General features: G+C 44.4%; 2 protein-coding genes and 2 long non-coding RNA genes across 6 annotated transcripts in view; 2 read left to right on the top strand and 2 right to left on the bottom strand.

The window, feature by feature from the left end:
* Nucleotides 1–1,659: 1,659 nt before the first annotated feature.
* Nucleotides 1,660–10,789, top strand: LOC149286443 (uncharacterized). Its single transcript, XR_016277632.1, has 5 exons — nt 1,660–1,841; nt 5,275–5,496; nt 7,238–7,437; nt 9,608–9,750; nt 10,638–10,789. It is a non-coding gene; the product is annotated as an uncharacterized LOC149286443 (long non-coding RNA).
* LOC149286442 (pinopsin-like) lies at nt 7,166–10,965 on the bottom strand. The gene is made up of 5 exons (XM_089494162.1): nt 10,629–10,965; nt 9,108–9,290; nt 8,726–8,871; nt 8,134–8,373; nt 7,166–7,342 (listed from the first exon to the last, which is right to left on the bottom strand). Exons 1-5 carry the CDS (start codon nt 10,963–10,965, stop codon nt 7,166–7,168), a joined length of 1,083 nt encoding a protein of 360 aa, XP_089350288.1.
* Nucleotides 10,966–12,216: 1,251 nt separating this feature from the next.
* The window catches only part of DOC2B (double C2 domain beta), a 67,605-nt gene continuing 53,602 nt past the window's right edge, over nt 12,217–26,219 (bottom strand). For 2 of the 3 annotated variants that reach the window (XM_089494163.1, XM_089494165.1), the window contains 5 exons: nt 24,404–24,561; nt 18,941–19,022; nt 17,880–17,976; nt 14,694–16,940; nt 12,217–14,115 (listed from right to left, as the gene is read on the bottom strand). In XM_089494163.1, coding sequence (XP_089350289.1) covers nt 16,804–16,940; nt 17,880–17,976; nt 18,941–19,022; nt 24,404–24,561 — 474 coding nt within the window. In that variant the 3' untranslated portion in view covers nt 12,217–14,115; nt 14,694–16,803. Of the gene's footprint in view, nt 14,328–14,693; nt 16,941–17,879; nt 17,977–18,940; nt 19,023–24,403; nt 24,562–26,219 lie in introns of all 3 variants that reach the window. The other variant, XM_089494164.1, reaches the window with a different exon arrangement.
* Nucleotides 15,892–18,983, top strand: LOC149286441 (uncharacterized). The gene is made up of 3 exons (XR_016277635.1): nt 15,892–16,003; nt 16,882–16,979; nt 18,901–18,983. It is a non-coding gene; the product is annotated as an uncharacterized LOC149286441 (long non-coding RNA).

Genomic DNA, 26,219 nt, shown 5'->3' with positions numbered 1-26,219 from the left:
ACTTTGGACATTTGAGTGGTCCCTAACTGGGGATGTTTCACATGGCACATCCCACCCCTTTGGATACTGCAGATGGATGCCCTGTGCAAAGATGCTTCCTCCCCTGTGGCAAAAAAGAGAACGTTTGGTGCTTACTGTGATACCTGCAATGGATGAAGGATGTCTTAGTCTTACAACTTGCTGCTGATGGGTGAGTCTGAAGGGCTTGATCCCATTACTCTTTACCTTATTCAAAAACCTTTATGTGTTGCTATACCCTTTTCACTGGGTTGCCTACTGTTCCTCACAGCTCTTACAGTAGGAAGGCCAGCTCTGGGGCTGAAGAAGGGCAGAAAAGGAGGGCATCGACTTCCAAATAAGAATTCTGCCCCCTGTGTGAAATTTTCCTTTGGTCCTGAAATCTCTAGGACTGCAGAATTCTGATACTTGCTTTGTTTGCATTCCTTTGGTCATTTCACTTGCCTTTTTTCCCTCTCCGAGGTTTAATCTGTACTTCTAAATAGTTTTTTTGTGGTTTTTCTGGGCTATGTGGCCCATGTTCTAGAAGAGTTTTATTGCTGACATTTCGCCAGCATCTGTGGCTGGCATCTTTGGAGAATGCTGGCATGGAAGTCACACACACTATATATATATATATATATATATATATATACACACACACACACACACACACACACACACACACACACACACACCACTCACTTCCATGCCAGCATTCTGAAGATGCCAGCCACAGATTCTGGCGAAACGTCAGGAATAAAACTCTTCTAGAACATGGAACACATAGCCCAAAAAACTATGGATGCTGGCAATGAAAGCCTTCGACTTCACATTGTACTTCTAAATGTTCAGCGGACGTTTTAACTTAGTGCAACGCTAGAAATTTTCGGACTGAAGGAAAAGGGGGGAGGATAGAACTCTTTATTTTGCATTCCCCTTAGCTACAGTTTTTAAGTTGGATCTGAGTATTCCAACATATTGGAGCAAGTGGCACTGTCCGCTGCAGAAAAAACAACAGCAACATCATGGACCTTTTTGCAAATGTTTTAATATCCAAGGGAAAGATGGGATGGACAGTCATAACTGATTCCTCCTATGCACCTAGCATTGTGCGCCTGCAGACATTTGTCTGAATGAGGCTTGGTTCTTGCCGTCTGAGGTCTGTGGCGTGTAACGTTCTCCCATCTGTCTGTGCAGAACAGGCCAGTCCTCATTATTCCTGTTCTGACAAGGGAAAGGCATCTCATTTTTCTTTGTTCATAAGAGCCGAACCGTGCTCTCGGTCTAATGTTAAAACAGGGATTGATGTTTGTGAAAACCGAAGCTTTTATTAAAAAAACAAAACCAACCCCAAATCCATAAGAAAAACAGCCTGTAGGGTAAAAAGCATAAACCATATGCCAGCAAGACAACAATGAAATCAGTTTTATGCAACAATGTGTGGGGGGAATATGGTATGTTAACACCAGCTAGCGCTAAAAGCTGTTTGCAAAAACAAACAGTTGCTCTTTTTTTATTTATGTATGTATTATTTGTATTAATTGGGACTCAGGGCGGCTTCACAACATTAAAAAAAAGTACAATTAAAAACATAGGAAAAGGTACATTAAAAAGGAATTAAATTATTACGATACAATCTTTTGCTCCTCAGCTGAAGTTTCCAAGTACCCCACAGGTCTGAGACCTTTCACAGCGAGAGACAGCGGGTCGTCTGCAAATCTATTTGCCAAGGATATCAATGGCTTTGAACCGGACTGCTTTCCCAAGGCTGCCTGCTTAAAGGGATCATGTACGCATCTCCTGTATCTACAAGTTCCTTCCAAGAAATGGAGAAGACACAGGTTAGAATCATGCAAACATAACTGGCTAGTTTGTTTTTATAGTCTTTATTAGCTTATTTTAAAAACATAAAATACAACATACAGAGGGCCCTTGTTATCCGCTGGGGTTTGGTCCCTGGACAACACAATAATAAAATCCGTGGATGCTGAAGTCCCATTAAATACAGCAGCACAGTAAAATGGTGCCCTTATATAAAATGGAAAATCAAGGCATATTTTTTTGGATGCTTGAATCCCTGGATAAAAAATCCGTGGATAAGGAGGACCGACTGTACATATCTAGTATTCTCAATTGGCTTGTTTGCTGTAGTGGTTTTAATGCATGGTTCTCCTTACTACGGAAACTTTTAGACTCATTTCCAAGGCAAAGTCAGCGAGGCCACATCCTCTCCCTCTGTCTGCGCAAAGACAGTCTGAGCATCAGACACTTCCACAGCAAAATCATGTACCCAGCGTGTGTCCATGACTGGCAACATCCTCTTCTTCATCTGTGCACATCATTAACGACAAATTCTTCTTTTGTGGCTCTTTGCAAATTTAACTCCCCCCCGCCCCATGCCTCCCGCTTTTTCTCGACTTGATAGTCAACGGAGCAACACTTAACATTTAATTAATTGGATTAAGTCTTGACGGTTGTAAACAAAAAAGCGGATGAATCGTATTAATTGGGAGACGATGGGGCGACCGGTGGCACGAGACGGGGGAGTGGGTGGGAGCGCACTGTGGCGTTAAAAGCAGAACTGTGCTCTTAATTAATTGATTTGCAACCAACGCCGCTTTGAATAATTATGCGCAGCAAGGCCCTGTCGGTGCAATTAGCTCCCACTTGTCACTTAATATCAAGCTGCTGGAGTTCAGGTGTTCACACAAACCAGGCTGAATAGGAAGCACTGGGGTGTCCTGTTCCAAACTGTACATGGAAAGCGAGGGGAAGATGTGTCAACGCATCCCAAGTAGGATGTGAGTAGACTTCATATCTGTGGTATTTGGAAGTACAGTCGGCCCTCCATAATCCACACATTTTTTTTAATCAAGCATCCACAGTTTGAAAATATTCCATAAAAATCTAAATTCCCAAAAGCAAACCTTGGGTTTTGCCATTTTATAGAAGGGGCACCATTGAACTGTGCCATTGTATTTAAGGGGACTTGCGCATCCATGGGTTTTGGTATCTATGGGGGGGTCCTGGAACCAAACCCCAGCGGATCCCAAAGGCCCACTGCCAGTTAAATAAATGACATAGTTGTTTGTGGGTTTTTTGGACTCTGTGGCCATGTTCCAGAAGAGTTTATTCCTGACGTTTTGCCAGCATCTGTGGCTGGCATCTTCAGAGAAGGCTGGCATGGAAAAGAGTTTATTATCTGCCTATCCAGCCTTTTCTTCTGTTGCTGCCATTTTGATGGCCCTGTTGCAGACGACTTGCTCTTTGGTGGTACTTTCATCCACTGTCCTTGTATAGCATTTGACCTAAATGTGTGTTCCCTTTAAAGAAATATGTTTTCTGCCACTTGGGTCAGTGTGAACAAGGAAAATACGGCTATCAGAGTTACAGACTGGCGAAGGTTGGTCACATCTTGCCGGTATATGCCTTTCAGACTTATGGTGATTCCTATTACTGTGTTTTCTTGGCAAGACTCATTCAGAAGGTGTCCGCCTTTGCCTTCCTCTGAGGCTGAGAGTGTGCGTCTCACCCAGTTCTTGCTCCATGGCTGAGCAAGAATTCGAACCCACTACACCACACTGGCTCTATCTGAGCATACGGGAGTGAAAATGAACAAGGATGATAATATTGTTTTTGGAGATAAATTGGTTTGTCTAATAAAGGGTTTATCCAAGTGTGGATTTAAAGAGGCAGAACGCGGAGGAGAGAACCAAGCTTGTTCTGCATCCAATTTGCTTTTTCCCCAATTTGCTGAGCTGGTTAAATAAACCTTTCCAAATTAACTCTAAGAGTGTGAGCCAATTAGTTAATTGACCTACTTCCAGAGCAGTCCTACCTGTGCCTCCGACATCAGGAGGCTTCTCAAAAGCCCAGGATGGATTTGCTCTTCTTGTTTCCCTATCCTAGGATTGGTTTGTTTAACAGAATATAATCCCATTGAAAACCCAGTGGCGACCAGGAGGGCTTTGGATCCTAAACTCTCTGAGGACAATACCACACTACCTATAAATCCCAGAATGCCACAGGAGGCAACCACAGCAGTAAAAGTGGAATACTAGTACTATAACAGTGTCCCTATACAGACAGGCCAAAATAAAACTGTTTCAGATCACTTTGGACCTTAGGACTGGAGTGTGGCTTTGGTGCAGCTTCCGGACTCTTAGGACACATGTATCCTTTAAACAGCACACCTCCAAAGTGACTCGAAGCAGCTTTATTTTGGCCTGTCTGTATCAGGCCTTAAGTCTACCGTGACGCTCCAGTCCAATCCACACTATCCTTTTGCTTTTACAGCTATCTGAATTTCAATATCTTCAAATCCAATGGTTGCTAAACTTTGCGTCTCCAGGTGTTTTGGACTCCAGCTCCCAAAATCCCTGGCCAGTTTGTCCAACGATCAGGAATTCCGGAAGCTGAACTCCAAAACATCTGGAGGATCAAAGTTTGAGAGCCGCCATTCAAGTCACTGACGTTTGGGCTACAAATGGAAGGGATCCAAATTTCCTTACAACTCCTAGTGGCCTTTTCCAGCCTAAATCTGTATAAATTTGCATAGGAGAGTAAAAGGCACTGGTTCCGCTGCAAAAAAACAAATCCCTTTTGGTTTTACGTTTGCAAGGGCCACCTAAGGAAGAAGCATGCTCCGTTCCTCATTGAAGGAAATGCTCCTTCAGATTTCTTTAGAAGCGTTTGGATTTTAAAGTTCCCCAAAGCATTTGGTTGATCAAGTTCTCCAAAACATTTGTCTTTCAAGACATTAAGTCTGCTGTCCTATTAACACTCAGTGAAGTGCAAAGGGGAAAACGGATTGTCTTTCTGTGTGTGGAGAACCTTTGGCATAAACACTATATATATATATATATATATATTGGTCCCAGCCTCGGTCTGTTTTGTGTTTGAAGAAAGATGTTTAGTCTCTCTATGGTCTTTCAGCGCCTGCCAGGTCTGAACAGAGTGCTTCGTTTTAATTTTCTTCTTTATTTCACTAGAGAGTTCTTTTCCGCTCCAGGTAACAAAAGTGGAAAATAACTTGGAGTAATTTTTTGTAACAAACAATAAAATAACAAGCCAGCAGCCGCTTTTGGTGTGCTTTTTTCTCCCTTTTTTCAGGTGCAAAATCAGGGGTTTGATGGAGAGGCGTTGGGGAATAGCGGCTGTTGGCTTTTGATTTCTTTTTCTTGTCAGGAGCACAGATAAGATAAGTCCAAAAGCTGGTAGCCGCCTTCAGAATCGGCACTTTATCTCTCTCTTTCTCTCTCTCTCTCTCTCCAGCTTCCCGAAAGGAGTTGGAGAAAATGCAAATACTGTACAAGGCGGCATAAATTGGGTTCGCGACTCCTGGCCCGGGTCATCCGGCTTGAAAAAGATGAAAGCGGAAAAAGAGAGAGGACCGCTGAAATCCAGAGGACGGCTGGACACCTGGCGAAAGCTTTGCAGACAAAATGGTCCACCTCCAGAAAAAGCTCCTTTTGCTTAACTCCCTGGTCTCTGAAAGTAAGGGCCTATATGGATGCGTCTATGTGTCATGTGCGTTTAAGTTGTTCCCAACTTATGGAGACAGTCAACCTGTCATGGGGTTTTCTTGGTGAGATTTGATCAGAGGAGGTTTGCCATTGCCTTCCCCTGAGGCTGAGAGAGTGTGACTTACCCAGTGGGTTTCACGCCCGAATGAGAATCGAATGCTAGTCTCCAGAGTCATAGTCCTATGCTCAAACCACCGTGCCACACTGGCTCTCTATACCCTCCAACTTTTCACAGGTGAAAACCAAGACATGAGTATTAATGAGGATTAATGAGGAAGAACACACAAGCTAGAAGAGGTAGCAGCTTGCTTTTGCCTGAGCCTACTGGGAAGGACAAACTCCAGTCCCTGCTTGGCCACACTCTGATCTTGTGTCCTAGTTTTCATCTGCAAAATGTTGGACGTTATAACTTGCATGGATGATGATGCCATTTGGTTCTGCCTCCTTCAACACAGTCTCTTCCACTAGCCATAGGAAACAAAGTCCACAAAAGAGCGATAAGCTTTATTGGCCAAACAGAATGCACAGGACACTTCATGCAAGCTTTCGAAGCTCCACTGGCTTCTTCATCTTAAAAAATCATACTGGAGAAGAAAATGAAGGTGTTGGAGTTACAGGACTCCATTTTGTATCAGACGTTCTTTCTGTTGTTGGTATGGAGGGATCTCAGTGCAGACAGAGGCCTCTTTTTTGGCCATGTGGGGACTGAGATATATCTCTCCACTAGCCCATGTTTGAATAGAGACCACTTTTTGAGATATTGCTCACATAACAACACTTTTCCCTTTCTCCAGATTCATAGGATTCATTGCCACCCATTACGGTGATCATGTGTTGTCTCCATTGTTCTTGTTGAAATATGTTTCACACTGGGTGCCATGGGACCATTTCCCCCCCAATAATCTTCCCTCCTCTTTTGCTGAAAAATCAATGTGAACCTGGCTTCTTCTGCTTGACTTGGCTATAAATAATCCATTTACTCTTTAGGTTTTTCCCTTTCCTCTTTTCTCCACTGATTTGTTCCCCTTCACCTTTGTGGTTTTCACAAAGGAACTGAACTGTGGTTCACCTCAATGTTTGGCCTCCCAATGTTGGACTACAACCTCCATCATCCCTGGCTGTACTAGCTGTGTCTAAAAGCTGCAGGGTCTAAGGTTCCCCAACCCTGCTGCAGAAGTAACCTTTTCCCGCTTTCTTTCATAGAAAGATGCTTGGAAAAGTTACATTTTTGGACTGCAAATCCTAGATTGTGCTTACTCTTTGGATTATCGCTGGGGGCGATAATCCATATGATAAGGTTTCTTCGTGTCCAGGGAGTCTACAGGGAAGGGAAACATTCCCACACTCCTCTTCCCATCTGCTGAGTTAGTTGAGCGCAAACTACTTTTTCACTTCACACTTGACTTGCAGCAATTGAAGCAAGCTGAGGGCAAAGGAATAAAGCAGGAGGAGGAGAAAGAAACCAGGACATTTTAAAAGCAGTTGGGAGATAAAGAAGTCAAATGATTAATCAGGACTATCTTGGTTAAATCAAGGTAGTTGAAGAGTATGCAGTTCTGTGTATTTTAGAACAGGATAACCCTGAGAGTAGTAATGCAAACCAAGTTTCCAGAACATAAGGGGATCCATCCTCCATGTAATTATGAAGGCATTGCTTCATTTCCGCTCCCTTCTGAAGCTGAAGGTGTCACTTTATTCCTGCTCCCCTGCAGTGCTGAAGTTGGACCTCGGGGGACGCTGATCATCGCTGGTGTCGTTTCCTGCGCGCCTCGCGGTCCGTGGCCACAACTCATTGTGTACAGGAGACAGCTGCGGAACTTGGTTGAGAACGGAAATGTGAACGGACAGGAAGAAATTGGTTTAAGATCATGTATGATTTGAAAAGTGAAGGTGTACGAGTGGAATCCTGAAGGTAGGACTGGAGAATTTGTTTAAAATCCAATTTATCACCAACTCTAGGCAACATGGCCAATGGCAAAGCATGATGGGAACTGTTGTGTGCCTTCAGGTCATTTCCGACTTATGGCAACCCTAAGGTGAATCTATCATGGGGTTTTCTTGGCACGTTTGTTTAGAAGGGGTTTGCCATTGCCATCTGAAACCGAGAGAGTGTAACTTGCTCAAGTTCACCCAGTGGGTTTACTTGTCCAAGCCAAGATTCGAACTCTAGGTCTCCAGAGGCCTAGTCCAATAATCCAACCACTACACCACCTTGGCTCATATGATGGGAACACTGGTTTATTAACATTTGAAAGGCTCAACATAGGGCTTGCATATCCTGCAGTCCCAGTCAAATGTTCAGAGTGGAGTTTCTCCTCTCTTATGCTAATAAGATATTGATAATCTATCTTCTATAGGCTCCAGAATTTAACTTAATACACGAGTACCAGGGACAATTTCTCTCCCGATTCCATGTAGACCACACTCCTCCATTCAAACTCAACATTGCTTCTATATGGGAATGAAGTGGCTAATCCAGTTTTGTTGAACAAAGACAGTAGAAACTGTAGCCTGTAGTCCAACACTCAAACAACACTGTCCCTCTCTCAAAGGTGCTACAAGTTGACAATAAGTTCCTCCAACTTGCTTTTTCCGTCAACGTACTTACCTGTTTGTTCATGAAGACATAAATTATGGGGTTATACACGGTGGCCGTCTTGGAAAAATATGACGGCAGAGAAGCTAAGGCTGGTTGGATGACCAGGTCCTTGTTAGTGGCAACCACCATGGCAAAGCTGGCATAAGGCAACCAGCAAACCAAAAAGGCCATTACCATGGCTATGACCATCCGCGTTACTTCTCTCTCGGCCCGCTGCGTTGTCTCGACTTCTTTTTGCTGAGCTGCCACCTACAAGGCAGAGGATGAAAGTGCCACCCAAGAGCAGGTTGTCTGCAACAGGGCCATCAAAATGCAGCTGCAGAAAAGATTGGCTGGGCCAATAAGATGCCATCTACTTTTCCTTCTTTGGATCTTTGATAAAGTGTTATTTATTTAATGTACAGTGGGCCCTTGGTATCCACTGGAGGGTTTGGTTCCAGGACTCCCTGTGGATACCAAAATCTGTGGATACTCAAGTCCTATTAAATACAATGCGGTAGTAAAATAGCATCCGGCAAAATTAAGGCTTGCTGGTTGGAATTTATATTTTGGGGGAATATTTTCATGTGTATCCCACATATACAACAGCTTTCATACTCACAGCTCGGAGCGTCAAGAGCAAGTTGGCATAGGAGAAAATGATCATCCCAAGTGGCAGAGCGAAGCAGGTCACAAACAAAGTCATGATGTAGCTGTTGTTGCCACTGCCGCCGGTGTACCAGTTGGGTCCGCAGGATGTCCTCAAGCCTAGGATTCAAAAATTGGTTCAAAGAGATCAGAAGGATCTGATGCAGAGCACCTTTCAGTGCCTTCTAGATGTGTCAAGCAGATCCCATCCATCTGACCAATCTGTTTCGCCTTTTTAAAACAAAACTTCATTTCATCACATGAACGAGGAAAGCCTCCTCCTTTCCCTTTTTGACATTGGCGGTGGGGAAGATTCGCTTCCCGTCTCCCCCACAAAACCAGAGAAGATGCTTCACCTTCTGGGACATAGCTGCTCCAGCCAAGGAGTGGAGGGAGCGTCCATACCAGTGACCACATCCATGTGAAAGCACAGCCAAACACCGCATGCCTTTGCTGGAAGCGGAAACCTCCCACGGGTTTGCAGATCACGAGGTACCTCTCAAAAGCCAGGATCGCTAAAGACCAAAGGCCTACAATCCCTGAAATCACAAACATCGAATGATAGAATTGGAAAATACCTTAGAGCTTATCTAGTCTTGGAAATTAAACAGGGTCAGCCCTGGTTAGTACTTGGATGAGAGATGAATACTAGATGCTGTAGGCTGTATTTTAGGGGAAGAAACTGGCAAAACCACCTCTGAATATTCCTTGCCTAAGAAAACCCTATGGAATTCATGGGTTCGCCATAAGTCAACAGTTGACTTGAAGGTACATACACAAACCCAAGGAGATTTTATCACCGGCACTGATCAAAGACCTATTGACTAAGGTGTGCGTTGTTTTAATTTGTTTTAAGATGCCTCAGGTCCCACATAGGAAGAAAGGCAGGAATATCTGGCAGAGAACAGCAAAGATTTGGAGCGACTATGAAAATTAAGGAAGAAAATGCAAAAGCAAGGTTGCAGCCACATCTTAAGAAAACAAAAGTGATGGCCACAGGTAACTTGCATGATTTTAAAGTGGGTGATGAAAACGTCCAAACAGTAAAGATTTTCTGTACTGGGGCCTTGGTATCCTCTGAGGTTTAATTCCAGGACCACCACCCCCCCCCCCCCCTTGGATACCAAAATCCATGGATGCTCAAGTCCCATTATGCGTAATGGTGCAGCAAAGTGGTGTCCCTTGTATAAAATGGCAAAATCAAGGTTTGCTTTTGGGATTGTTAGTCTGAAATATTTTCAAGCTGTGGATGGTGGAATCCATGGACGTAGGCACCGAATCACATCTGATCTTGGGAGCTGAGCAGGGTGAGCTCTGGTTGGTACTTGGAGGGGAGACGGCCAAGGAATACCAGCTGCTGCAAGCTTTGTTTCAGAGAGAGGAACTGGCAAAACCACCCCTGAGTATTCCTTGCCTAAGGAAACGCTATGAAATTCTTGGAGTCCCCATAAATTGGCTGTGGTTTGAAAGCACACATGGCCTGAATACCCTAAAGGCCCCAGATCCCATCTGATCTTGAAGGTTAAGCAGGGGGACCCTGAGTAGTACTTGGAGGGGAGACTGCCAAGGAATACCAGGTGCTGTAGGCTGTATTTCAGAGGGAGGAACTGGACTTCCTTTGCCTATTCCCTGCCTAAGAAAACCCTATTAATTTCATGGGGTTTCCATGTGACTATAGACAACTTGAAGGTGTATGTGTCAGCACACACACAAAATAAGGAGTTCTCCAAGGGGTTGAACCCTATCCTCCAAAACAGATCCCTTTCTAAAATCGAACCCAGGGTGGATTCACTGCTTTTTAACACAGAAGCATCCAATTCCCATCCCCGTTTTTGTGCTGGAGGGTGAAATACTAAAAGTTACTTTTTCTTTTTTACCTGTCAAAGAGACCATGAACCCTTCGAACTCGCATGCCGTCCGGCCGAGCACAAAAAAGCCGTAGACGTTGTTGGCAAAGCTGAGAGTGCTGCCGAAGGAGGTGACAAGGAGATCGGCGATGGCCAGGTTCACCAGGATGTAGTTCAGCGGCGAACGGAGCTTCTTGTACTGGATAGAGACCACAATGACTAAACCATTTACGAAGGCTGCGGAGACCACCACCAGCCCCATGAGGACGGCCACGGAGGTGTAGATACTCCTCGGAGCCAGGTAGGGCCACTGTGGCCCATCGAAGGGGCCAGGCGTTGCGTTGCTCAATTCATTTAACATTCGCATTTCGTCAAGTGGTAAATGAGACTGGCGAAAACCAGGTAGCCAGTCGACTCTGCACGGCTTCATCATGCCAATTTTTTATACTTTGGGGAATCCAAAGCAGATTCTGGTGTTAAGACGCCGCTAAGCTTTCTTAAAGCCGTGTCTCAACAATCTGCTCCAAAACCCAGATCAAGTCGAGAGTTGCTTACAGTTGCAGTGTGCGACAGCCGACCCATTTAACTGAGTGCAAAACTTGTGCCAACTTGGATTTTAGCCACTTAATTGAAATTGTGGGGCTGTGTTGGATGTGTGTGTGTGTGTGTGTGTATATATATGGATTATTTGTGTTCTCTGCCAGCATCCTCAACCTGGATTGTGTTGCAGAACTGCAGACGGGGCAAACACACTGGTGGAGAGACCAGGTGTAAATACAGAAAGCATCTCATATATTGTTTTTTGTGGGTTTTCCAAGCTATGTGGCCATGTTCTAGAAGAGTTTATTCTTAACATTTCGCCAGCATCTCTGGCTGGCATTTTCAGAGATGCCGGCCATGAAAGCCTTCGACTTCACATCTTATATATTATTATTATTATTATTAGATTATTTGATTTATTTATATCCCTTTTCCTCCTGGTACAGGGACTCAAGACAGCTTCGCTCTTGACTTCCAGCCCCAAATACCGAGAGATGTTAGTTTTGCCACAAAGGTGTCCCGTTGTCAAGACGTTGGCCATTTGCAGAGCAAAGAGGAGGAACGTCAAGGTGAGAACTCTGCTTTGAAATGTCTATGCGTATACAGTGGGCTCTCCACATTCGCTGAGGTTAGGGGCACAGGACCCCCATGAAAGCAGAAAAATCACAAATTAGAAAGTACTACTTTATCTTAATCTGAGATAACACCTCTCTAGTAATCTCTTGGCCCTCTAAATGCAACTCTGCGGTCAACATCCGACCATAGAATCATGCTGGAAAAAGACCTACAGATGCCTAGAGGAATGTTTTCTCTAATAATCTCTAGCTCCTTCAGCACAACTCTATGCTATGTAATTCTGGGAACTGTAGTTTTGTGAGACGTTTCACCTTCTCTGTCCGAAAGCTCTGGTGCCACAATAAACGACAATTCCCAGAATTCCATAGAATGGAACCGTGACAGCGAAAGCAGTGTCAAACTGGATTATTTCTGCAATGCAGATGCGGCTACTGAGAAAGAGAAAGAGATCATGCGCAAAGCATTGGAGGCTTTACTACTTCTAAGTCAAGAGTCTGAAACCTTTTCTTCCGCTTTTAAAATTTTATTTGAAGTTCTATTTATAAAGATTAAACAAATCCGACCAAAAAAAAGGTACACATAATAATAATAATAATAATAATAATAATAATAATAATACTGAAATACAAAAATCATTTGTGGGGATGCAGGTCACGACTGTCTTCTGCAGCCATCACATTGTAAGAAAACATTAGTATCAAACATTTAACAAGTCTTTTGCATGACAACCACCAACTGGCATGCAATCGTTGTTGCGTGGTTATTTTAAATATATTTATATATTTATATATTGTATAATATATATATTTATAACTATATACACCGTCCTGAAAAAGGCTTTGATAGAAAATGAAAGCAATCCAGACAGATCATGGAGGCATGGAAACCGGAAGGAGATACGCATCAATAGATCGTAACAATCTTTGCGACGGGCGACAAATATATTGGTTATTCTAGACACAACTTATGGAAAGAAATTTTACTACTAGGAGGAAAAATCCCTATTTGTTTGGTGGAAGAGTTAATGCCTTCAGGTAGTGTTGCCAGGTTTTCAAAATAGCAACAAGTAAGAGTAGAAATTCGTGACATGCAAGAAGTCGCTGTTCACAAGTTTGTGCTCCACCGAAGTGAAAGTGTTTTCGTTTCCGTTAATGTTACCGGAAAATTCTATAAAATGAATATATCATCCATGTTTCACAAAATGCACGGTGCGCAAATGTTTGTCTTTGTGGAGGGCTTGCTTCCCAAAATTGCAGGATATTTTTTTGGCACCTCATTCAGTCTGTAGCCTATAAATCCTATAAAAGGAAAGGTTTTCCGACCCCTAAATGGAGGACATCCTTGATGACAAGTGACATTTGCCAGCTCAGTAAGGGACAAGCTTTCCAACCCTCAAATAAAGATGCCTAGCAATTCAAAGGAGAAGAGTTAGTATGGATGCAACCAGGAGACCGCAAAACCTTGCTGGGCATTTTGTGTATGACATAGAAACCTGTTTTTTTTCCCCCCAATAGCGTTTGGAGATGTAAAATCTACAATAGTCAGTGTTCTCATCTGTTTGACAAATGTCATCGTCTTCTTTCTCATCTGTTTAATCAGAGTGAGATCGGAAAATTAATCTCAGCCGTGCATTTGAAAGTTCATACCTCTGAAACCTTAGTTGTAAATATAGATCTATAGATATCCCTGTAATTATATATAAATATATATATATATTCCTCTTACAGAACAGTCACAGGACATGGAGCAAGGGAGGATCAGCCGTCTCATGAAAATTCATCCCCTTTTCGTATAATGAATGCTAGAAGAGTTTGAAATTGAAAACGTCCCAGGAATGTCGATTTCATGGAGGTAAGAATGGACCACAGCATGTCACTTTGAAAAACTAGTTCCAAGGTCCCCTTCCCAGCATTGCTAACTTGCTGCTTTAGTTATAACGCTCTAATGTTTCTCAGATATAACTACACTCATCCCTCCATATTTGCGGCTTTGATATTTGCGGATTTGATTCTTCACGGATTTGATTAATATGTTCTCTCTAGGAATATCTAGGTCCTCCAGTGCAATGCCTGTACTGCAGCCAGTCACTCAAAACCACAAGGTTGCGAGTTCAAGACCAGCAAAAGGGCCAAAGCTCGACTCAAGCTTGCATCCTTCCGAGGAGGGAGCTAAAATGAGTACCCAGACTGTTGGGGGCTAATTAGCTTACTTGCTAATTAGCTTACTTGCTGTTCACCGCTATGATCTTTGGAATAGCGGTATATAAATAAAACAAATTATTATTATTTATTTATTATTAGAGATTCCTAGAGAGAATACTCTACTAGGCTTTGTAGCTTTTCCAGAGCAGGTCTTTGGCCAGTGTCTGTCGGACGTTGACCACAGAGTTGCACTGGAGGACCTAGAGATTCCTAGAGACAACACTCCACTAGGCCTTTGTAGCTCCTCCAGCGCAGTTCTGTGGTCAGTGTCTGTCAGACATTGACCATAGAGTTGCACTGGAGGACTTAGAGATTCCTAGAGAGGATACTCTACTAGGCCTTTGTAGCTCCTCCAGGGCAGTTCTATGGTCAGTGTCTGTTGGACGTTGACCACAGAGTTGCACTGGAGGACCTAGAGATTCCTAGCGACAACACTCCACTAGGCCTTTGTAGCTCCTCCAGGGCAGTTCTATGGTTGGTGTCTGTCGGACGTTGACCACAGAGTTGCCCTGGAGGACCTAGAGATTCCTAGAGAGGTATCCTCTCAGGTAAAAACATGGCATTTTTGCTATTTGCGGTTTTTCCACATTCATGGGGGTCTTGTGCCCCTAACCATAGTGAATATGGAGGGACAAGTGTAGTTACTTTTAGTTACTGAAAAAATCTGAATGTTTTTCATTCTGCAGTACGAAACATAGCAGAAGCCATTGCCTTAAAGAGGCGATATGTGAGGCCACATCCCTGTAATTATAAAAGTAACTAAACGGTATAGTTACACCTGAAAAGGAGTTAAGTTATCTCTTGTTTATGTTATAATTGTAATATAATGTATTTCAAAGTTAATTAGAGTGGAAAGAAATAAATTATATGCAAGTGTTTACTTCCAAGTTTTGCATAGGAATTATTACACTCTCTTCAACATGCCCTTTAGCCTTTGAAATCATTTGGACTGAGATGTTGTTGTTGTTATCTGTTTGTATGGTTGTATTGTTCTATTTAAATCGGTTTGTGGACTTAGGGGAGGAAGGAAAGGAAGAAGAACAACATCATGATTAATTGGGAATAAAAACTTTGTGTGGGGAGAACATTTTTGAACAAATGAACCAGTGGCTTGCAGAAAATAAGAAACCTTTCTGATGAAAAAGAAATCCATATCTAGGTACTGACTGATAGCAGAGTTGTTGAGATAACCTAGCTTCTTTTGTAATGTAAAGGTTAACAAGAGATTTTGAACTCGTGCAGCCGTTTCTCATCTCCTCCTGACATGAAGCAAAAGTCGATCAACAGAAAAGGAAGCAATTTTCCTGCTTCCTATTTCTCTATTACCTGCACTGTTGAGTCAGTTAAACATTTACTTTTTTTGTAGATAGGGGATGAGCATGCAAATAACTTCTCATGTTTACGGGGGGGGGGAAACATCTGCATTCATCTCAGCCGATCCCATAAAGAAGACGCACACTGCATTTCGCTGAGTTTTTATGGCGTTTTTGCAGTGGTTCCAGATGGAATACAACCTGCAAAGATCTCTATCTGTATAGAGAGATGAACAAAATTGACTCTGAGGGGAAATCTGCCCTTTCCTAAAGAGTCTGAAGTGTGCTATGTGCGGAGGATTTTTTTTGGAATAGGCCCAGTCGTTTTGGTTTTTCTTTTCAACAACCTGTGCATTCACCGTAGGCGGGAACGCTAGTTTTTGAATGTGGTCAAAGGCCGGTCTTCCCTGCTGGGGACTCTGGATCTGATGTAAAACCTCGGGGCAAAAGGGACCGAGACAAAGGCTTGCTCAAAAAACATCTTTCTAAGAAAAGACTGCGGTAAGTTGCTGTCTGTGTGTTTCAGAGAGAGAGAAGATGTTTGAGGCTGTACAACTGTTCCCCAGACAAAGAAGGCGTTCTGTTTCTCGAACGTATGCGCTGTGCAAAGTGGAAAGTGATGTCCTTTTGGCCATTAGAGAGCAATAGACGTTCCCCAGCAAAGAGGATGGACGACTGACCTCCGATCACGGATAATTCCCCTAAACCAGTCAGGAGCCATAGCTTAACTGAGGAGAGGCGGAAGAAGAAGGTTGGAAGGAAGCCATCGGTTTGGGTAAAGTGACACAGCCCTTTGTTGTGTTGACGTTTTGTGCACATAGTCTGGGGAGGGGAAAACCAAAACCAAACCAAACGGCAAAATTGGGGGGCAAGATGAGAAGCCAAAAACCACTCACCCACATCTACACACGCCGCAAACGTCATCACTGGGAACATTAAATGCAGAACCAGAACCGTCAAACAACTAGCGGGGGGGAGACGTCCCCGGTCTCTTAGCTCCGAGGTTCAATAAATGCTTCGCGTTAGCGACAAAATTACAAAACGTAAAGGGGAAAAGAAAAAACCCAACCCCCCATATCTATATCTATCTATATCTATGTATATGTCTATGTCTATTGTGCATCAGGTTGCCACTGAGTTCACAAGGCAGCGAGAACGGAGCTCAAAGAAGTTGTGGTTGGAATACATGCAGGCCTTTGGATGCCCTCATCCCACCCCAACACACACACACACCACACAAACTTACACACAGTGGATAACTTGCTGCAAAAGGATGGTTTCAAGGTCTCCCAGAGAGACATCTCTAAGGAGGCATATTAGGAGGCATCTAAGAGACACCTCTTAGGTGGCCAAACAACAGGAAACACAGCATTGTTTGGGGGCCATTCAAAGCATTCCCTGCAAAATTGACTCCAACTTGAGGGGCTCCCAACCCAGCCCCTCGTCCTCACTGACTCGGGATCCATCCCATTCTGCACAGTAAACATGGAGCCCAAAGGCAACGGCTGTTGTTCCGCCGTAGGATCGGTGTGCCACATTCTCCCAGGTGCCCGGGGGTGTCCCTGGTCCGTGAGGTCAGTCGCTGAGGATGGCCCCGGGCAACTCATTAGTCAGAGTGTGCCAACGCTCAATTTTCTTATCCTTGTTCTTTAGGCAGTCGAACCAATGCTTGAGCCGTTCTCCCTTGGCGTTGATCCCAAGCACGACACCTCCTGGCCGCATGAGAAGAGAGAGGAAAAAGACAAAGGCAGGTAACTGGGGTGTGTGAATGAACTGGGGAGAAAGAACAATTATGGTTGTGTCCTATAACATCCAACGCAGGCTATCTGAAAGACCATATCTCCCCACCTGAATCTGCCCGGACCCTGAAATCTGCAGGAGAGGGTCTTCCTTCAGTCCCACCAAGTTCACAGGCAGGGTTGGTGGGACATGAGACAAGGCCTTCTCAGTGTTGGGCAATTCTATGCCTGGAATGCCCGACTTGGTACAGATGTTTCCATCTCTGCATCCAGTTGTGCTCCAACATGCTAGGGTTTTTTCAGGCTATGTGCCCGTGTTCTAGAAGGGTTTATTCCTGACCTTTCGTCGGCATCTGTGGCTGGCATCTTCGAGAACGTGGCCACATAGCCTGAAAAACCCACAAAAAACTATGGATGCTGGCCGTGAAAGCCTTCGACTTCACATCCTGGGGTTTGTTGGTTTGACTGAGAAACGGTGGCTCTGCTCTGGTGCCACAACAAACTCCAGTTGCCAGGATTCCATAACATTGAACTGTGGCAGTTAAAGCGGTGTCAAGCCAGATTATTACTGCAGTGCGGATGCAGCCCAAGACAAGGAGCCAGATGGAGACTGTACCCCTAACTATCTCAGAACATGTCAGAGGTTTCAAAAGAACCTTCTGCACTGAGTGCAAAAAAGTTGTGGTTAACCCGCAAAAGCACCTTCAAAGGACAGGGGCCTTTTCCAAAAATGTTCAAAAACAAGTCAGAATAGGGATGGGTTGAGCTCTAGGGTTGGAAAGCATATTGACACATCTTCTTGTCCCTCATGAAAAAGGGCCATGAAGATGTATCGATATGCTTTCCAACCCTAGAGAAAAGACAGCGAAGGGTGGAAAAGCCAAGGTAAATTCTCAAAGCCCCCAGGCTTACCAATAAAGTCGTTTGATTTCCCGATATCATAATCCCACACTGTGATTTCCAGCGTTTTCTTGGTCAAGTCAGCGTGCTTTATGTCATAGCAGAATTCCTGTATAGAAGAGGGAAGGATCCAGGGTTCAAGAGAGAGGCCAAATCTTTCGCTCAATAGCCCGCTATCCTTTGCTCGGTGGTTTCCAAACTCTCTTCCTCCAGATGTTTTGGACTTCAACTCCCAGAATCCCTGACCCTGTGGGTTGAGACTTCTGGGTGTCGAAGTCCAAAATGCTTGGAACACCAGTGTTTGGGAACCTCTTAGCTGAACAAGGGCTGAGGTCTTGATACCAGAAGAGATTCATCGCTCAATGGGAAGAGGAATCCACTCTGAGTTTTAATCCAAACTTGAAAGCAGCTGCAGTCTTTCCCCACAGTAGGTTCAGCCCTTTAGACAACTCCTTTAAAGTTTGGACTAAATCCCAGAGCAGATTCATTGCCCTATTGACCATTGGAACTATCAGCTGCTTCTGCTTGATATAGACCTAGGAATAAATACTTTGTATAAGGCACACAAGAACAACCTCTAAAATATTTTCATTTATGCAACGCTTCTCTGATCTGGGCATTGCATTTCCCATGTGCAGACTGTGTATAATCTGAATAAAAGTTTGCGGAAAGATGCTTTCTTGCAATGCAGCAACCTGCCCCTCTGTTCTGCATGTAATTTCTCCTTCTGGTACCAAATTTTCCATTAAAGAAGTCATGCCCAAGGAGACACGTCTACTTTATTAACTGAGATAATATCTGTATAGCTATAGGGTTCATGAGTCATTAGGAGCGATCGGCAAGGATCCAGAGATTCATGGGCGAGGTTCGCAAGGAGTCAAAGCAACCCAATGATCGAATGTAGGATATATTGGCTTGTCAGAATCTGGTAAAGGTTAACCTGTCAGAGATGCTTTTAGGGCCGGAGCGGTAAAAATGCGACCCAGTTGGCATCGCTTCTCATCTAAGACTATTTTTCCTGCTCTTTTACAAGGCTGTATTTCAACCCTCCGTGGAAATCAGAAGAGACGTACCTCATTAAATTCAGGATTCAGGGTTTTCTTCTTCACGGCTGTCTTGTGTTTGGATTTTTTATCCTCGTCCGGTTTCAAGTACCTGCCAGGAAAGCAAGGTGAGCATCTTCGCTGTAATCCGTGCCATGGGTTAAAATTATTGTCATGTCAATAGTACAACAGCATATCTTGACAGAATAACCTATATTTCTGCCGCTGTCTCTCTTTTAACAACCAACAAACTTGTCATCATGGTTACACTCCATTTTTCATTTGTCTTACCGGGAGTTCATTTCATCCAGACGCTCTGGGGATTTTTCAAAATGAACTCTGATGATGATGATGATGATGATGATGATAATAATAATAATAATAATAATAATATTGTTATAATTACCCATTACTGCCTTGACGGGAGAAAGGCAGGGTATAAACCGAATGAACGAATACATAGATGGATGTTTTTGTGTGACTTCAAGTCATTTCTGACTTATGGTGATGCTAATGCAAACCTATCCTGGGGTTTTCTTGGCAAGATTTGTTTAGAGAAGGTTTGCCATTGCCATCCACTGAGGCTGAGAGAGTGTGACTTGCCCAAGGTCACCCAGTGGGTTTCATGGCCAAGTGGGGAACTGAACCCTATTTTCCATACTCATAGTCCAGCACTCGAACTACTATGCCATGCTGGATCTCCCACATAGGTAAATATATTTCTAATATTCTAATATTATTATTTGGATATTATCATGAATATTAGTTGTTATTATTATTGTCATCTTCACCATCTTCCTTGGGGCTTTTATGATGTTTCTGTTCCCTTTGGTGCTCCACACACCCCTTTGCTGGAGTCTCTCTTTAGCTCCAAATGGGCTGCATCTACACTACAGAATTAATGCAGTTTGCCACTGCTTTAACCGCCATGGCTTGATGCTAGGGAATCCTGGGATTTGTCGTTTTGAGACCTATTTAGCCGCCTCTCTCGGAGAGCTCTGGTGCCACCACAAACTACAAATCCCAGGATCCCACAGCATTGAGCCGTGACGGTGAAGGTGGCATCAAATCACATTAATTCTGCAGTGTGGCGCCGGCAGCAGAGAATAAGCAGATGGAGCCAAGAGGCACTTAACAAGAGCAAGGTGCATGCAGGGTTATGGCTAATGCTTTTCCACCCATAAAACCCAATTAGGAATATAAAAGCAGAGAAAAGTCTGGCATTAAGGAGAGAAAAGGGTTGCCCACCTGCTCTGGGCAGGGCAGACTCCGACGGCCTGGATTGTTTCAGAAGAGATAATCGTACAATTATAGCCATTTGGTTCAGGCCCTTAGGGTCCGACTAGAGAGATAAGGAGGCTGTTCTAAACCAAGTCAGATTATTTGTCTCCTTTGGTTCTCCAGACCTTTGGGTCATCCACCCCAAGAAGCCCCAGGGAATACTTAGGGGTTGTGGGAGTTTCTATTGAAAAGAGATGCTCTGGTGAAGGATTTGGAAAGCTGCACTCTCCAGTCTCTACAAGCAACCCTCTCCAGTGCTCTAGCTATCCATGATTCGCACTCAAGATTTGCTGGTCCATCCTGCCTCCCCGCATGCCTTGACCCTACAGGTGAAGAAAGCTGAAGCACACAGCAATGGGAGACTAGAACTATATCTGAGTCCTTGGCTGTCAATATTGTAGCGTCCTCCTTCTTAATGGTGAAAGGGCCAGAAGGTTAGTTTTCACATTAAATGGGCAGAATAGTTTCTTCGCTAAATCCCTGGGGAGTAAGCCGAAATGTGATGAGCGTGCCTCAAATTCTGAACGCCGCAATGTCCCCCGAAGCTACTTTAAGCGAACGTCGTGCTTGACCGTCGTGCCGTAAACATCATCTCCGAGGAAGAACCCAAGGAAGTGATGGAGAGGCAAGGCGGGGAATACCTATGCTGGTGAGAAAAACAGCGTTTGCAGCCACGGCTGCCTAATTTCCATATCTTAATGAGATCAATTAATTTCGGTAAGGCAGAGCAAACAGAATGAAAAGGAAAGACGAAGGCAACAAAGAAAGAGAAAAAGAGCACGAATATAAGAAAACAGCCACGGTTCCCAGTTCTGCAAAACCAGCCATGCTAAACTTTCCACCGACCACCATTTTGTTCTCTGGCAGCCATCATCATCCTCCCTTCCTTTCCTCCCCTGCAATTCATGGAGTCTATTTTGGAGGTGAGGAGCATTTTCTTGCCAATCAAATCAAATGATAGGACCATCATATGGAAGGGTCCCATTACTAGAGACCTGTGTTGACTAACCAGTGGCTGATCTAGGATTTTGATATAAGAAATTGATTTATTTATAACCATTTGGGCATGGAAACCTTTCCCTTGAGTTCCTTTCCTGTCCCTGTTATCTCACATCACTGGTATCGCTTGTTTGAGGTCTAGCTCAGTGGGTAGCTGAACCATCCTTCCATGTTGCTTACTTGGCTTCCAGGTTGCTCAACTGTGCATCATGTTCTAAGCAGCTCTGAATCACTGTGGCACATCCCACACAGCGTTGACTCAATGGCTCTCGCCTTGCGGACCCATCGGCTGGCTTGGTTTTGTCTCGCTGGCAGATCTGCCGGTGATATTTACTGACCTACTGCCCCTCTGTCCATCCAGGATGGACATCTTCCCAGAGATCGTCCTAGAAGACATGCTTCTCTTTAGATTTCAGAGGGCTGCCCTACCTCCTGAGAGCCAGCTTGAGTGTTGGACTATGACTCTGGAGACCAGGATTCAAATCCTGGCTTAGCCAAATGCTCAACTTACAGCCCAGAAAGGGGCAAAATGTGGCCTGCAGGCCTCATTCAGCCCATGGATCTCACTTTTGTGACCCCTGAACCAATGGCCACAAAGTCCCTCAACATGCCCACATTAAAAACAAACAAACAGTAGCGTGAGCTTGGGAAAGTCACACTCTCTCAGCCTCAGAGGATGGCAAAGGCTAACCCCCTTTGAAGAAATGTGCCAAGAAAAGTCCATGATAGGTTTGTCTGAAGGTTGCCATAAGTCAGAAGTGACTTGAAGGGACACGATGACGACACTACTACTAAGTTGATCCAGGGTGGAAGGTAACATTTCTTCTCACCACGCATGGTCTCAGCCACCATTTGTTCCCCTTCTTTCAAACTGATCAACAGCCCTACTACATGGAGAGATTCATTCTCTTGCATAGGGAACCAAGGATGTCTTCCCATCGATGGAAATAGCCTTCCAAAAAAGGCTGGTCCTATCCCAACTTATTTAACAGCTGGAATCCTTTTGCACATTCTTGGCTGCTGCGCCCAGGATTTAAAAACCCCGTCCGTCAGAGATTTCACTCAGCCACCAAGTTCTTCGAATTGCCCCCTCGCCTCTTTTCGATTTCATCTCCCTCTGGATGAAGTGGCCCGGCTTGACCTGCCATTTTGTGTATACGTGATGTCTTTACCATCTTTCGATTTGCTTTGATCCCATGACACTTTGCTCTAGCAAACGCCTTTCGGAAGCAGAAAGGACTGGTGTCATTTCTTTCTTTTTTCAAAATTTGCTCCGACATCAAATCGCCACGGGGGTCCAAGAAGGCCTTGTGCTCCAAAAGAAAAGGCAAATGGAGAAGCATTGCCTTCATTTTCAGTGCCGGGTTAAAACAATTTCCCTTTTTCTTCCTCTGGAGTTTTTAATTAAACAGCAATGATGCTGCTTTATGGTTGCTTTGGAAGAATTTAACTCTACTGGTGCTTTACAGCTGAGTTATCTCCTTTAAGACTGCATTTTTTGTTCTTTTATTATAGCAATTTATTTATTGCTCTGTTGATTTTTTTCTTTGGCACTGTTTGTATGGGTTTAATTACAATCCGGTAAGCTGCCTTGTGAATTTAACACAAAGGGCGGCTCATCGCATCCTTCCCAACATCCTAGGATCTTTCTGGATTTCACTAGCCTTCTGTGAATAGGATCTTGCAGTTAGCAGGGGTCTCAAGGATCATCTAATCCAACCCACTGCCATGCAGGAATACACAACTAAAAAACCCCTGAAAGGTGGCCATCCAACCTCTGTTTAAAGACCTCCAAAGAAGGAGGATCCACCATATTCCAAGGAAGTCCATTCCACTGTCAAACGAGTTACAAGATCCCTTTGCATGCCGGCATTGTTGTTCTTGTTGTGTGCCTTCACGTCATTTCTGACTTATGACAAACCTATCCTGGGGTTTTATTGGCAGGATTTGTTCAGAGGGGGTTTGCCTTTCCCTTCCTCTGAGGCTGAGAGCGTGTGACTTGCCCATGGTTACCCAGTGGGCTGAGCTTGAATTCAAACCCTGGTCTCCAGAGCTGTAGTCCACCACTCAAACTACTGCATCACTCTGGCAAGCTCCCTGCATGAATTGGGGGGCACACATTCTCGGGTTTTTCAAGATACTCTGCCATCTCCCAAAGAAGCAAAGCACACTACTAAGAGATTCCTATCCAAACAGCCTCGGAGGAGGCCTTGTGTTGCCGGTGGAGCCTGGGAAGGAATAGCAATGAGGCTGGAGGCAGCGTGTCTTGTTTTGGAGCGGCACAGACCAATCGTTCCTCCTGCGGTGGCACATCAGCGGCGCCAGGTTTTTAAAACAACATCAGGCACAGCCGGTGTGCGGTGCTTGAGCAGAAAGGTGGGAGCAAAGACCGGCTCAGTCATAGAATTATAGTTGGAAGAGACCCCCAAAGGCATTTGATCCAACCTTCTGCCATGCAAGAACACACAACTACTGCATTCTTGAAAGATGCCCATCCAATGTCTGTTTACAAGCCTCCAAAGAAGGAGAGTTCACCCTCCTCTAAGGCAGACCATTCCACTGTTGGACAGCTCTTCTAGTCATTCTGCCTAATGTTGAGATGAAATCTCTTTTCTTGTAATTGGAAGCCGTTACTCCATGTTCTGGTCTCTGGAGCCAGCTTGCTCCATCTTCTATATGAGACCCAGATATTTCAAGATAGCCAGGAGATAGCCAGGAGCTGGCAAAAGCACCTCTGAGCATTCCTTGCCTGTGAAAACCCTGTGAAATTCATGGGGTTGCCGTAAATCAACAGGTGACCCGAAGGCACAGACACACACATCATGTCACCTCTCTGCCTTTTTCATTTTCTTATTTTATTTTATAGTCTTCTCTTCTCCAGGCTAAACATGCCCAGCTCTCTAAGTCTTGGTTCATTATTTATTTGCCACCAGATATGGTGCAACAAAAGGCCATAAACAGACACAGATGAGTCTCCTGTTTCCAAAGGAGAACCTTTAAATGTTCCCATATCAGGTTGCAACAGTGCTGAGAAGTGGACCAGTTCTTCCCCAACTCCAAGAATAAAACACCAAGGTTGTCTTTGATCAGAACTCCCTAAAATTGGCAAAATTCAGAACTGGGAGAAACTGAATCACCCCTAAGGACTGATCTTATTACCAAGAGAAGACCACCACCACCACCCCAAATCAAAATGGTACTGGGCTCACTTACGTTTTCACATAGGGATCTGAGTAGCCGTTGGCATCCATGGCAGCCAAGTGGGCACAGCGGACGATGCCCACCAACAGGCCTTGCTTCTGGGAGCTGTATTTGAGGGAGATCAGGATTCGCCCACGCTCCTCCAGGGACTTGTCTTCGGTTTTGTCAATCTGTGTGGAGAAAAAGGGAGGCCAAAGCAGACATTACGGGGAAATAGATATTCCCTGCAAATAACATTCTGCTGTGCAGCAGTGGGAATTTCTCAGACCTGTGTGCCTCAGCAGTCATGTCAAATTAAATGTATCGTATCCCAATCCTAAACCAAACCACCCTAACCACATTAATGCAAAATGTGGAGGTAAGCAAAAGCACATGCTGTGACAAACAGATAACTTTCACCACTTGAGGGAGCACTGCTTCTAAATATGTATTAAGCCGATTTTCTAATCCAGTTTGACTCAGAAAGGGGAGAAAAAACAATACCCCTCAGCTCTTCCCTTAGGCTGCTGCAAGACTGCAGAATTAATGCAATCTGACATTGCTTTAACCATTTAATTGTCTTCACTTTGTTGTGCCTATTCACATCTATTCACTCTCCCTCTGCCGAAAAGGTACAGCCATCCAAATCCATGTAAAGCAGATGGATGACCACATGTTCAGCAATGAGCATCCTCACAGATACCTCTGGATACTCCAGTAAAACTTGCAAACCTAACCTCCAGAATTTAAGGAGTTCTCCATCCTCCCCTCTCACATAAGTCCAGAACTCCTGCGAATTGCATGTGGCCGGATCATATTCCGATTGTCCAGAATGAGGAGTATCTAATTGTATAGTGTAACATTGTGGTTTGAGTGTTGGGCTATGACTCTGGAGACCAGGGTTCAATTCCCAGCTTGGCTGTGAAACCCTTGGGCAAATCACACTCTTTCAGCCTCATAGGATGGCAATGGCAAACCTCCTCTGAACAAATCTTGCTAAGAAAACCCTGTGATAGACTCGCCCTTAGGGTCTCCAAAAGTTGGAAATGACTCAAAAGTACACAACAACAACAATCCAAAATGCACTTCAATATGGATGCCAGGGATTCAAACAGAGAGGCAACCGTCAGCCGAATTTAGTGACTGAGTGAGGTTGTGCTTTGACGATCCTTCCATTCTCAGTTTCCCATGGCACCATTGTTGTCTTCGGTAGCAGAACCCAAACCTCAAAGGACCAAAGTCCAGAACAGATTGGCACTAAAATCCAGTGCAGATTCACTATCCTCCTGGCATGGACGCCACTGCAGAGGCCTCCATCTCTCCACTTGTCTCTCCAAACCTTGCCCCAATCAATCGGCGCATGACAGGTCCAGTGACTATGCTCATTACTGTTCATCTAGTTTGCACTAAAATCCAGAGCAGAGCCACTATCTTGCTGGCCTTCATCTCTCCACCTGCCTCTCCAACCCTCGCAGCCATCAGTCAACACACAGTGAGTCCGACACCGATAATTTGCTTGCTTGGAACGGTGACTGTGCTCATTACCGTTTGCCCAAAACCGGGATTAAAGGCAGCGCAAATGACAACCGATGGCATGTTTAAGGGATTGTCGGAGTTGATCAGGATCCAGCTGACATGTGCTGGCACACCGAGGGAGGAGAGGGAGAGCCAAGGACGAACCGCCAGGACCAGCCAGTGGCCGGACCACAATGGTTTAGTTAAAATTTAGAGGCTTAGTTTGATCCTATGTCCCCAATCCCCAGTGAATATAGAGGGCCCACTGTATTTTGCTTTGGACTACAGTTCCCCAAATCCCCCAACCTTTGTCCTTTTTTATGCCCATTTTCCC

Source organism: Sceloporus occidentalis, unplaced genomic scaffold, assembly GCF_023333645.1.
Source record: "Sceloporus occidentalis isolate IW3139 unplaced genomic scaffold, rSceOcc1.0.p SCAF_69, whole genome shotgun sequence".
NCBI lineage: Eukaryota > Metazoa > Chordata > Lepidosauria > Squamata > Phrynosomatidae > Sceloporus > Sceloporus occidentalis.
The sequence above is the reverse complement of the archived record's forward strand: the minus strand, read 5'-3'. Positions and strand labels throughout refer to the sequence as shown.

Bases quoted from the DNA above. Each gene is read 5' to 3' on its own strand.
- LOC149286442 (XM_089494162.1), bottom strand. From the start codon at position 10,965: ATGCGAATGTTAAATGAATTGAGCAACGCAACGCCTGGCCCCTTCGAT. The intron at 8,872-9,107 runs GTGAAGCATCTT...TTTGAATCCTAG, and splicing joins GAGCAGCTATGTCCCAGAAG to GCTTGAGGACATCCTGCGGA. The intron at 8,374-8,725 runs GTGAGTATGAAA...TCTGCCTTGTAG, and splicing joins TGCTCTTGACGCTCCGAGCT to GTGGCAGCTCAGCAAAAAGA.